Consider the following 14,178-nt stretch of genomic DNA (forward strand, 5'->3'; position numbering starts at 1 on the left):
TATATGTAGATTGAATAATCACAACATCACTACAGAGACCTGAGGAAAAGCGGGGATTAAAGTCCAAAACCTGACTTGAAATAACCAAATCAATCGGGGCTAAAGCGGTTATAAATGACAATGTAAGTTAACACAAACTAATTTGTGCTTGCTTATTCTTAAGCAGCCCTTAATGTTGATCATGGATCAGATCGATCCACCATGATAAACAGCAAATATATTTGTGCTGTTTAATGCATTTGAGACGTTTTATTTTCCTCAGTGCATAACTGACATGTCACAAGTCTATTTTTTCATCTGTAAATGTTAGAAAGTCAAGCAAATACATCCATTTTGCTGTCAGGAGTGGGTGAGGCACTCGAGTGGACGAGTGCTGCTGCACGCATGCGCGCTAAATAGACGGAGTGAAATAATTCTGAGTTAAATATGCATTTTATGATAGCAGTAACTGTAAAGAGACTATTGTAATGGGTAAATAAAATGTAAGCTAATACAGTCCTAATTACTAAACTCAGATGAGTTAATGTGTGTTTCTTATAGCAATTAAAATGTAGTTTTATTTAGTGATTTTAACTTTTAGTTTAGTGATTGTTAATGCTAGAGCAATGTTAGATAGATGTTCTTCTAATGCTATATGGTCTAACTATAAAAGGTACAGCTGTTATAAAATCAGAGAGAAAGGCTGCATGGCTATGATAGTACGTGAGAGAGTCAGTGGTAATATCATTGCATTCCTATTGGTCAGTGTTAGAGGAGCTCAGCTTAGCCTTACAGTTAGCCTGCCCTGAACCAGGTTAGCTTTCCAGCATAAGTAGCCACAGTGACCGGTTGATCTTTGTTAAATTAGCTTTATGGAACCAAATAATTTGACAGTGAGTCAGAATAACTGAAATAAGCCTGGCCTATTTGGTAAACTTGTTTTATGAAACAGGCCTCGAGGCGTTAGAATTCAGAAGACACATAAGTTAATTTATAAGTATAATTTATGGGCTGTTGACCACTCAAGGCTTATGGTAGAGAAATGAACATTCAATTCACGGGCAACAGCTTGCATGGACATTCCTGCAGTCAGCATGCCAATTGCACGCTCCCTCAAAACTTGCGACATCTGTGGCATAGCGCTGTGTGATAAAACTGCACATTTTAGAGTGGCCTTTTATTGTGGCCAGCCTAAGGCACACCTGTGCAATAATCATGCTGTCTAATCAGCATCTTGATATGCCACACCTGTGAGGTGGATGGATTATCTCGGCAAAGGAGAAGTGCACACTAACATAGATTTAGACAGATTTGTGAACAATATTTGAGAGAAATAGACCTTTTGTGTACATAGAAAAAGACTTAGATCTTTGAGTTCAGCTCATGAAAAATGGGGGCAAAAACAAAAGTGTTGCGTTTATAATTTTGTTCAGTGTATAAATGGCTCCAAAATGTTAGTTCAAAGCTAAATTGTCCAACTGGTATTTATGCACACATGACAGCACATGAAATAGCATAATATGCCAATTAAAAAATGTGTATTATTATGGGCAAGTCATTATATTGAACTTCCTCACATTTTTATGGGCCTTATGAAATCCATTTTATTTTTTAAAAATTCAGCTTTCTGTTGTTTTTTTGTGTTTTTTTCTCGATTCTATTTTTAATGCTTTAATTACACTTTAATAATGAAAACAGATGTATAAATCAACTCACTTTTTTATAAAACTTGTTTATAAAACATTGTAATTTGTAACTTTAATGTGCAGGCAGTAACAAGTGAAGCATTCATGTTTTTGGTGTGTACATTATATGTCCTACACATTTCACACATCTCAAAGGCAGGCAACGACCTCTAACCTTTTTCCAGCGTGCAGGTATTCGGGCATCGTACATGCAGTCCAGCGCATCTCGCAGGTTCTCACTCATAATGATGGTTCCATCAATGGCCAGCTTCAGGTCACTCAGCGTGTTCCTGACCAGAACAATCACTCTCTGCATGCGATCAATCTCCTGCCGCAGGAAAATGTTCATGGGCTGAAGGGAACCCATGCTCATCAATCTCTCTCTGACCTGGATAAATGATGCAATTTGAATGAATAATGAAGTATGTTGTTTTGTAAAAGTGCTCAGCCCTAAGAACAGTTGCTAAGACTGGATTGCATTGCATAGCATTGTTTAAGCTATATGCATTATTTTGGCATCTGGTTCAGTGAAGGTATTATTTATTATTAATCTGCTGGTGGAGACAATAACAAATATTAGTTCAGATGCAGTTTGCATGGGTGCAGTTCACCAGTTTGTGTCCTAGCTTTTTTGGGGATGCAGCAGACGACTAAAATCTGGCATACTTTATTGTTATTAGTATTATAATTTATTATTCACCACCATGATCTAGCTCCTGAATAAGCTCTTTTAAATATCAAAAGTGCTTGTTTATACAGTAGGCCTATGTCTGAAGTTGTAAAACTCATCTCAATAGAAAATGTACACAAACATTTCAGAATTCAGTTGACTGTCAGGTCACTGCAGAGAACAGTTTTATTTATATGTAGCAACTCTTTTTTTCTTCAGTTGTTTATAATAATATAGTTACAACATTTTCAGAAAGCAGGGCATGGTGATTTTTTCCATAACTGAGTTTTAAATATTTTAGGAACGCTCATGATTGAGACAAATCTGCTTCTCGCCGTTGTGAGAGATAATGAAAGCAAAAACCCCTTGTGCACCCAAAGGCACATTTTTTTCCTGCTGCCTTGTTAATTTGCAGATAATCAGAAGGGAGTAGCAGCCAATTACTGCCTATATGTTTCATAAGCACCTGCAGTTTGGTGTGAGAACATTTGTGAGCCTTAAAAAAGAAAATGCATTAGTGCAGGCAGTCTGTGACCTCAGCACTATCCGTCAACCCTGAGAATGTCCCCTTAGGACTCGAGCTCCAGACAGCAAAGGCCATTTGCTCCCATTGGGCTCTGAGCTCTCCATCAACCATACAAAATTTTGCTGCATCATTGTTGCCCAGTCTGAAGCTTTACCTCAGATGGTACAAAATCTGGAGGCAGTTTCTCCAGCATGTCATCTGCTAGCCGACCCACAATCGCCTCCCTGGTCTCTCCGCCTCCACTGGAGCTGTCCTTTGGTTGGATGCTCAGGATAGTGTCTAGCACATCCTTGGCAAGTTTGCTTTGGTAGGTGATGTCTGCATTTGGGTGGAGGCCGAACACCTCAGGGGTGTCATATGTGGGGAGACCCTGCAGGAGAGAAAAAAACAGATCATCTATCTATCTATCTATCTATCTATCTATCTATCTATCTATCTATCTATCTATCTATCTATCTATCTATCTATCTATCTATCTATCTATCTATCTATCTATCTATCTATCTATCTATCTATCTATCATTTAGAAGGCTCCAAAAACATAAAAATTGCATTAATCCCTCTAATCCCGTTTTCAATCCACTGACTAATGTCCGCTGCAGCAACTTCCCGCATTCATGCATCTGCTGTCATTAATCTGAAAACCCTCTCACATTTTGAATGAGAATTATTTAATAGTACCAATAAAGCAAATGTGCTAAATACACAACAACCAGGATATGAATTTATCATCAGTAAATCCAATTTATTTCAATCACATCGATTAACTAACTGAATCTTTCTTGTTCCACAGCTAGCAATATTTAAACAATGTTCATATTTTAAAATAATATAAAATAGATGCAAATAATTAAACTATGCTTGCATGATTCATTTTTTGAGTGCATAAAGGTCAATAATTGGATTCTAAATTTAAATATTTTAATAATAAAGTTGTAAACTGTCTTGGAATTAATTTCCATATGATATCAACAACCATTATAAGAGCTTACTCTCATTAGCTATGAAAGCTAAAGCATCTTGCATGATTTTGATAATGGATGTATGTTTTCCCATATCTTTCTTCCTTTTTGAAGAACAATCCTGATTTAAGTTTTTTATTAGTTGATTAATTCATGCATTCAGCGTTGTGTACCAGCTATACGTTGTGTGCCAGCTATATATGTCATCTCACATTATACATTCATTCATCATAATTTCCATTCAACACAAAGCTTCCAGTAGGCAACATGTGCTTAGAGAGATACACAACTGAATGAAAGCTAGCATGCCCCCCCCCCCCCCATTTTTTTTCATTTTTTAAGCAAAATATCTTGCATGTTTCTCAAGGAGCCAACGTGTATGTGGTTTCATTCACTAATGGTCATAACAGCATTGTGTGCTACAAACTGAACAATGCTGTGGCGTGTATGCTGGGACTGTACAGACTGGCTCCAGGAACCGTGTTTGTCATTGAGTCTAAGAGAATCATCCTGCTGTGAGTTAGGGCTAAAAACATCCATTACAATCAGCTCAGACAGAATAAAGATCAGCCTTACTCTGCCGGCAGCTGTGCTATTTCTCTCATGAGGACACCACTGCTTTACATGACTCACTGCTTTTAATGCACAACTGGAATAAGGCCAGTGGGCTGACTGGGCTGGGGCTGGTCATGTTCCTCTTGGTACCTGAATAACTATTATGAGGTAGTATATACACACTCACTGGCCACTTTATTAGGTACACCTTGTTAGGACCGGGTTGGACCCCCTTTTGCCTTCAGAACTGCCTTAATTCTTCGTGGCATAGATTCAACAAGGTGTTTGAAACATTCCTCAGAGATTTTGGTCCATATTGACATGATAGCATTACGCAGTTGCTGTAGATTTGTCGGCTGCACATCCATGATCCTAAAGGTGCTCTATTGGATTGAGATCTGGTGACTGTGGAGGCCATTTGAGTAAAGTGAATTCATTGTCATGTTCAAGAAACTAGTCTGAGATTATTTGAGCTTTGTGACATGGTGCATTATCCTGCTGGAAGTAGCCATCAGAAGATGGGTACACAGTAGTCATAAAGGGATGGACATGGTCAGCAACAATACTGAGGTAGGCTGTGGCATTTAAACGATGCTCAATTGGTACTAAGGGGCCCAAAGTATCCCTCACACCATTACACCACCACCACCAGCCTGAACCGTTGAGACAAGGAAGGATGGATCCATGCTTTCATGTTCTTTACACCAAATTCTGACCCTACCATCCGAATGTCGCAGCAGAAATCAAGACTCATCAGACCAGGCAACGTTTTTCCAATCTTCTATTGTTCAATTGTGGTGAGCCTGTGCGAATTGTAGCCTCCGTTTCCTGTTCTTAGCAGACAGGAGCGGTACCCGGTGTGGTCGTCTGCTGCTGTAGCCCATCTGCTTCAGGGTTCGACGAGTTATGCATTCAGAGATGGTATTCTGCATACCTTGGTTGTAACGAGTGGTCATTTGAGTTATTGTTGCCTTTCTATCATCTCTAACCAGTCTGCCCATTCTCCTCTGACCTCTGACATCAACAAGGCATTTTTGTCCACACAACTGCTGCTCACTGGATATTTTCTCTTTTTCAGACCATTCTCTGTAAACCCTAGAGATGGTTGTGCATGAAAATCCCAGTAGATCAGCAGTTTTTGAAATACTCAGACCAGCCCGTCTGGCACCAACAACCATTTCACGTTCAAAGTCACTTAAATCCCCTTTCTTCCCCATTCTGATGCTCGGTTAGAACTTCAGCAAGTCGTCTTCACCACATTTAGATGCCTAAATGCATTGAGTTGCTGCCATGCGATTGGCTGATTAGCAATTTGTGTTACCAAGCAATTGAACAGGTGTACCTAATAAAGTGGCTGGTGAGTGTATATTTTCATTGCTGATGAATTAGCTTTATTAACACATATACAAACATACTGATTACATTACAGTTGACAAAAGATGGGCCTTTTTATATTGGAAGTATAAAGACAAATTTTTGTCAGACTTCTCTTTTGGTCTTCACTTTCTGTTAGCATATACAAACTGTGCCAGATGCGACTTGGGTCATGAATATTAATTATTTTATGTTCGCCCCAACTCATTTGCTAAAAGAGGGCTGTTGGTAGACCTGTACAGTGGTATTACCATTTACTGTCTGCTCTTGTTAAGCCCACTGCTAACATGATTATCAGAGACGTCTGAGAGAGAGAAAAAAAAAGAACCTGCACTAAAGTTGAAACGAACACTTGATTTAGATTTAGATGGAGACACTTAGATTTACAGTTTATGATTGCAAATGTAAATACAATACATATACACTTCTATGGCAAGGTACTTTGCATTATGCAAAGCGGTTGCCTGATTTAGAGGATGTACAGGGAATTTGTTTCTACTTTGAGCAGTTAAGCAGTTTATTTTTAAGTATTGGTAATCAGTATTGGCTGATTTTATTGCAAATGTTTACTGATGCCAATCTGTTGTGAATCCGACTAGCCAACAGCCTACAGTGTTGTAATACACCACCACTGTCTATCTGCCAACACACTGTCTCACCTCAATCTCTCACCTCTATCTAGTGACAAAACCTGTATAACGAATAGCACTGACTCCAAAGGGGCAAAATGAGCATTGGAACCTTGTATCTCACCTGTACATATTGGAGGTACTGGTCCACGCTATTGCATCTGGGAATACTGTAGCCTTTGTAGAAGTTGAAATCAGGGCTGAACATGTTCTCATTGAACCACACCTTTGAAAAGGTGTTCAAGAGACGCTTGTCATAGTCATCAGTCACCCTACCACCATACTGGATCTCGCCGATCATGTATCGTACAGTGTTCCAGGACACACCCTGTAAAAATACTCATTCAAATTAAAATGCCAGGTGCTAAGTCTATTTGGAAACTTTTTGCATAGACCCCTGACAAAGTTGACAGATTAAATCATACAGCCTACTTTTGTTTCATACAATTTATGTAAAAGGATTTTCCCACAGAGGTGGAAAAATCAGATATGTTAATGTCATACTTCAATACTAAAACAGATGAAGGACATTTAACTAGAATCCACATAATTCATAATGAACTCCATGTTTTTTGAGTTTGTGAGACAAGATTAAAGGTGTATAATTATAGAAATTACCTTTAAATCGCAGCACAGATTAAGCAAAACATTTTGTAATGTGTTTATGATGTATTCGGTTGATTTTATTTTTATTTCATAATTGTGATGCCGTAACACTGCTGCTCGACAATACAAGTCTCACCTTCTTGATGTCCATATCATCCAGGTGATTCTGGACAAATTGAATTGTTGCATTGAAGTCTGCCTGGTTGAACTCATATGGAATGTTCCAACCTAAAGGTCCATATTTTCGCCTCTCTTGGACAGTGGAATGGAGGAATGCCACACCGTACAACATGGGCCTCCACTGGACCATGTTACTCACATCCAGAAGATCCTGACTGATACCTGGAAGATATTATTAGGCAACACCAATTTCAAGACTTTTGTTATTATTAACACAACCCACCTTTTTTATTCATGAAACTGACAGATCATTAACTTGATTATCTTTGAATAATGAGGCTCTTCTATAAATAATCATCCAGCCCAGATTTCTATAGCTCCATTAATGTTTCTAATCCATCAATAGCCTCAAGTGATGGTTGAACCTTTCATCTCAAACAGGCAGAGTAAAAAAAAAGCTAAGATAGCCTGAGCTTGACATAGAGACATGTAAAACTGACAGCTGAAGAAAGACCAGAGATGCCAGGCTCACCTCCATAAGTCCTCTTAAGTCCAGCTTTCAGCCCCTGAGGAGGCTCGTTGGTAAATTTGATTGACATCTGCAGGAGAGTGATAGGAAAGTGTCTGTGGACCTCAGTGGTCATCCACAGTCTGAAGGTGTCATGAACGCTGTCCGTCTCTGTGATTGTATCCATGAGTTCATCCATGAAATGCAGACCCAAATGACAGTTTTGAAGTAAGGCCCAGCCTCCCTAAACATAAAAACAATAATAATAAATCAATAAAAAAGGGGAATCAGCCTAGGAATGGTTTGAATATATTAAGCTGGCACAGGAGCAAGTTTTAACATCAAAAATGGTTGAGTATGTACATACATTAGCCATGGAGTGTTGCAGAAGTTTGCGTGCATGAACTTCCTGCCCTTGTCCCATTGAGACGTAACGAGTTTCAATTCTCTGTCGTTTACCCAAGGCTATAATTGTGTCTGTTGGGTCTGAACCCATGGACAGGAAGCAGATGAGAGGAGTGCGAGGGTCCGACTCCTCCCAGGTCTTCTCCAGGTCCAGAATCACTCCCTCAGCATATCTCTCCCCCATTGAGTGCATGATGTACTTTCGTGCCTTTCAATTACACAATAAAAAACAAGTAATTAGCCTGATGCAATCAAACGTTGTCACATTTATTTATATAGTGCTTTATATAATACATAATTTATATAATTTATATAATAAAGCAGTTTTCCAGAAATAAACAGGAAAAAACAGTGTTGCAAAATTCAACTGTTAAAACATAACTTCAATTTTAGCTGTAAAGCAGCTCTACAAAATATTACTCAGCTTAATTTAGTACATTGTTGATTCCAGTTAGTTCAATAACAGAGTCAATATTACGAAGTATATTAATTATGAACAAATTCAATAGAGCTATTTAGCAGCTCTACAGCAGACAATAGTACCATTACTCAAGTCAGTTTAGAGTTGATTCAGTTCATTTCAATGGCAGTGTTGATCTTACAAAATTCATCAATTACAAATTAGTTTCATCTAAAAAGAGGCTCTAAGGAAAACAATAGTGATATATATTCTGCTCAATTTAGTTCAAATTTGATTTGGTTCAGTTCAGTAGCAGTGCTATTGTTGCAGAGTTCATCAATTGTGAAACTAATTCAAAGGCAGCTCTACTGAAGACAATATTATCAAACTCAATACAGTTAAAGTTTTGCTGTCATCCTATAGTGCAGTCACATCGATAGTGATAATTGTCTTTTAAGCCCTAAATGAGCTGAAACTCCATTAGGTGATAGCAGAGGTAAAAAGGGAAAAACCACCATTAACTGTCATAAAAAATATTGGCTGGCTTCATTATGATTACATTCATACCTGAGCAATGGTTCGATCTGGACACCAGGATCGAATAAGCAGCAGTCGTCTGAAACAGTCCAAAGCCTGGTCATATGCATTTGGGATTGGTTCTTCTTCTGGTGCTTCTCGATCAAACCAGCTCTTCCACTGTTTCTCATGACGCGCAATCTGTTAATACACATACACACATGTACCCATGTAACAGTTTTCCTGTAGTTGCAGTGCTCCAGAAATGGTTAATTAAATAAAAGGCTTTTAATCTGATTTATTTCAGCCACAAGTAATTGATTCAGAGTTTGCCAAAGTGAGCTCATTTCACACTGCATTGAGCATGAAGTTCCCTTGGGCAGTCATGGCCTGCCAATCAGCCATCAGTGTGAGTGGCTGTAAATGTATTTGTGCCTCTGTGTGTATGTGTGTGTGTGTGTGTAGACAAGATTAATCAAATATTGACATGTTTACTGCAAAGCGGGAGCAGTGAGATAGATTTAATGAGGAAAGGGAGCTCAAAGCGACAGATACTCTCTGTGTGTGAGTGTGTGTGTGTGTGTGTGTGTGTGTTCCATGCATTGATGTGTCTGATCCTTTAAGAAACCATGTGTGTATAAGTGCGACCACACACCTGATCTAGAATGTCAGAGAACTGCCACAGCTTGCTCAGCTCCACCAGGTTAAGCCATGTTATGTCCAGGATCCACTTTGCAGCTTTGGGTGGACAGGCCTTCAGGTCCAGCGAAGCACCTCCTAAGCGACATTAAGAAAACAGATCACATGCAGTGCTTCCTGCCTTGTTCTTATTATGATGTTTTATTTATTTATTTGTTAGCTTGTTTGTTTGTTTATTGAAGCTATTATTGCATGTTGTTGACTATGTTCAGAATGGAATATCAGCTGACTTAATATACTATATTATTATTTTTAAGTGTTACGTGAAACAGTAACGTTGTGTAGATTAAAGGAGGACTGCGTAAGTTCTGAAATTTCTAACAGTTACTGACACCAGTGGCCGTTAGAGGAACTGCAGCCAGTCTCATGCTCGTTCTCAGTGCGCACTAGATAAGGCTTTTTTTTTCTTTTTTTAAGCTTACGAGGAGTTTCCGTGGGTGTCTGGGTTGTGCTGGAGGCTGGTCGCTTCTTTCCGTCCGCAGAGTCCATTTCAAACACTACCGCTAGCAATTGCCGCTGTAGACGAGAACGCGCAAGACGTCACATTTTGTGAATTTTCGCACCAATTCGGACCCGACTCCTCCAGACACAACTGAGCCTACAGGCTGATAGAGGCAACCGTGGTGGACAGTCAAGGTGTCATTCATCCTCAATGTTGAGCCGCCCTCCACGCTGATTGAGCGAGACTCAACCAATAGTCGATGTAATTGAGTATGCGGACGCCCCGTAGCCGCAGCGGAGCTAACGCGGCGCCCACACACTCGTAAAAATGCGGGGTGAGAGTGCTAGGCCAAAGGGAAGTACCCGATATTGGTAAGCTTTACCCCCGAAAGCAAACCTCAGGAACTTCCTGTGACTGGGAAGGATGGAGACATGGAAGTATGCGTCTTTTAGATTTACATGTCAAACCAGTCCTCGGACTTGATCTGAGATACTTACCTGAGCATCTTGAACTTCAGTCTTGCAGACTGAGCGGTTCAATTGATGCAGATCTAAAATGGGACGCAATCCTCCATCCTCCTTGGAACTATGAAGTACCGGCTGTAGAACCCGGACTCTCTTCGTAAGAAGGACCCACCTCGATGGCTTCCTTCCTTAAGAGAGTATCTACCTCTTGCTCCATTACCAGAGCCTGCTCGGGGCCCACTAACGTGGAATTCACCCCGTTGAATTGAGGCGGACGAGAATCGAACTGTATTCTGTAGCCTCTCTCTACAGTGCGCAGGACCTATCCAGACACATTTGGCAGTAGTTTCCACGCTGCGAAATAGTCTACTTAGGGAACCAGTCTCTCGAGACTGGCCTCTGGTGTAACCGGAGCGGCTACTTTTGTGCCCTGGAACGGCACACCGGCAGGGAACGGCCGAACAAGCTGCTCCAGAGACCCCCGAAGGGGTGGCGAGCATCTCAGCTCCACTACAATACCGGGGTGGAAGAGACTGAGATATGCGCTCGCTGGAGACCGCTGCGTCCTGAAGCACCATAGGTGGCAGGGTTTCAACGATCTCCTGAGGGTGCTGGGGGGCGACGATCGCTGTGTGCTGCAGCGATTGTCGCTCTACCTCAGCGGGGGCTACCCTCATAAGCCCTGATCCCACTCATATCAGGGCTTCTTGGCCGAAGACCTCTTCGCCTGCTTGGCTGGGAGGTCCTTGACTGTGCACCCTTCTTACCGCCCCGACCCGCTCCAGCAGGGGCGAGCTTGCCTATACGAGGAGCCAGCACGCGGCAGTGAGCTAGAGAGTGGCGAGGGAGAAACCGCTGGAACCAAAAAAGGCAAGAAGGCAAAGTGGGGCGTCCAGAAGGAAGACCCTGTCGCGGTTTTTCTTTAAATCCGACAGGGTCAACCAAAGATGCCTCTCTGCTGCCACCAGGGCTGCCACAGATCGCCTTGACGGTCTCCCTGGCAATCAGCGGTTTTGCGGAGTTAACGGATGTCCTACGCACTAAATCCCTCGCCCTCATCCAACTCCTTGAGCAGGTCAGCCTGGCATGCCCGCAACACCACCATGGTGTGCAGACATAAGACCTGCTGCCGCATACCCCTTGCCTTCAGAGATGACGCAACGTCAGGGGACAGATAGCTCGCAAGCGTCTGTTCCACACGCGGCATCGCTCTGTAACTGCGCTCACTCGTCCCCATCACATTACCGTAGTACTCGAATGAGGGGACGAAGATGCGGGCTGAATTGTTTTCCCTACGACCTCGACACCCCAGGCTCCGATGTGAAGGCGAGTCTGAAACCGCAGAAAACGCTTGTATAACCCTCTCTGCGGTTCGACAAGACACTCCACAAGCTCCTCATATTGGGGTGACAGAGTGGGTGCAACATGCTCGACGCTTCCCATGTCAACCTCCTCGGAGGAAGACACGAGAAACGCCGATGCCGCTGCCCGAAGGGGAAGTAACTGCAAGGCGGGCTTCCGAACTCGAGGAGCGGTCATGGGATCTGACAGGTGAGGATGGAGATAGAGACATCAGATCCCGATGCGAACCCCACGAGCGCCTCCCTCGCTCCGCCTCACACACAAGCTGTTTGCAGGAAGGAACACACAGCTCGTATTGCGCTCGCGGGATCCAGCAGGTGAGGATGGAGATAGAGACTCGCTCGTCTCCGATCCCTCTGCTAGATCCCGTTGCGAACCCCACGAGCGCCGCCTCCGCTCCGCCTCAGCGGAAGCGGGACCCACGCTGCAGGGAACGCCAATGAAAGAACCCTCTCCAGAGAAGCGGGAGCGAAGCACACGCAGAGGAAAACCCTCGCAGTGCAGACAATCAGCCCCCTCGAGGGCTGCCTCCGTGTGCCTCGCTCCCAAGCAAAGCACACACAAGCTGTGCGTATCCTCCATACACAAATAACGTTTGCACAGAGGAACACACAGCCCGTATTGCGCCTCACTTCTCCCATGCTTAGTTTTACAAAGCCTTTTGACATGACCTTGCAAAACTGACAGACAACAGTAAATAAGACTTACAAGACACAGAGCGCTTAGCTGAATGACAAAAAGCTGACGCCGGTTTCACCGCACGTGCTTTTATACCAGCTGGTCATTACGTCACCTCGCTCGTGACGTCCCTCCCATCCATTGGACAGATTTCATTGGTATTCAGAGCGGTTACGCTGTAGGCGTTCCCCAAAGCGTCTCCTGGCGCAGCTCGAGTTCCTGAAGAGGAACCTACACATAGCCCCTTTAATATGAACTAACAATAAAGAATACTTAAGCCATTATTATTCATTAAAGTTATATTCTTATTAGCTCCATTTGTAAGAATTAACAACTTATAAATTCAGCAAGGCAATGCAATTCCTAACAAATTATTATCTAACAATAATTATAATTTGATTCACAGGTTACTGAATGTTAATTTTTTTTTTTACCGGTTTGACTTTAAATGAGTTAGAGTTTGGGGTATCAGATAAATTTGGAAAAAAAAAAAATATAACAGAGGTTGAGTAAAAAAAAAAAAAGTTGAAAGATGTTAAAACAAAAAGTGTTATAACCATTCCCAGTCTCCTATACTGATGTTTGTTGTTATACTCGTTATTAATTGAGTTTTGGGTTTAGTCTTGCCTTATTTTGAGTATAGTTAACTGAAATATTGAGTTCATTCCATTTTTGAATGAACAAAAAACTTTTTTTCTTACAATCATCTTGCCTAAAAAAAGAAGTTCTTGTTCTTAGAACACTAAGTTGCAATGGTACATACGTAGGAACCTCTTATTGCAAATACAATATCTCACTATGATCTCAAGAAAAGATCAATTCATGGAAGTATGCACCACACAATGTACTGCATCAGCCTTGTAAATCATAATATGTTCTGGCAGTCAACCTCGCAGAGTGTCACATGACACCTCTGTGCCTCATATCTCTCTATTAGTGCTACTGGATCTTAGTGCTGCGTTTGACACTATCGACCACAACATTCTTTTAAATAGACTAGAAAATTGTGTTGGCATTAGAGGAAGTGCACTGCATGGTTAAAATCGTACTTATCTGACCGCCATCAATTTGTGGCAGTAAATGAAGAGGTATCATACCAATCACAAGTGCAGTATGGAGTACCTCAAGGCTCAGTACTTGGCCCCTTACTTTTCACGCTTTACATGTTACTCTTGGGAGATATCATTAGGAAACATGGTGTTAGCTTTCACTGTTATGCTGATGATACCCAGCTCTGTATTTCTTCGCAACCTGATGAAACTTACCAATTTGCAAAACTAACGGAATGTATAGTTGATATCAAAAACTGGATGACTAGCAATTTCTTACTGCTAAATTCTGATTAATTATTATTGGATAAGTGTTAATTATTGGACCAAAAACTTTTGCATGTAATAACCTAGATCACTGTCTAATACTTGATGATCTCAAGAAAAGCTCACGTCTTATTGAAACAGAATGAGACAAACTACAGTGCAGCAAAGAGGGGGGAAGTGGCTCTTACAAGAGTACATTAAAGAGTAGAATGGTATTAACTGGCTTGACGTGCACTGCTAGCACAGGGAAACAAATCAACCTTCTAGGTAATGGGCCACTTC

General features: G+C 41.5%; 1 protein-coding gene across 1 annotated transcript in view; it reads right to left on the reverse strand.

Annotated features, from left to right (window-relative positions):
• Positions 1-14,178, reverse strand: part of dnah5 (dynein, axonemal, heavy chain 5) — a gene marked incomplete at both ends in the record, with an annotated part of 139,794 nt that overhangs the window by 12,604 nt on the left and 113,012 nt on the right. The window contains 8 exons of the mRNA XM_079429461.1: positions 1,840-2,052; positions 3,015-3,230; positions 6,505-6,708; positions 7,123-7,328; positions 7,639-7,858; positions 7,982-8,227; positions 8,987-9,136; positions 9,591-9,712. Of these exons, the coding sequence (XP_079285587.1) occupies positions 1,840-2,052; positions 3,015-3,230; positions 6,505-6,708; positions 7,123-7,328; positions 7,639-7,858; positions 7,982-8,227; positions 8,987-9,136; positions 9,591-9,712 (1,577 nt within the window). The remainder of the gene's footprint in view (positions 1-1,839; positions 2,053-3,014; positions 3,231-6,504; positions 6,709-7,122; positions 7,329-7,638; positions 7,859-7,981; positions 8,228-8,986; positions 9,137-9,590; positions 9,713-14,178) is intronic.

The sequence above is a fragment of the Barbus barbus genome, assembly GCF_936440315.1.
Source record: "Barbus barbus genome assembly, chromosome: 12".
Classification (NCBI taxonomy): domain Eukaryota; kingdom Metazoa; phylum Chordata; class Actinopteri; order Cypriniformes; family Cyprinidae; genus Barbus; species Barbus barbus.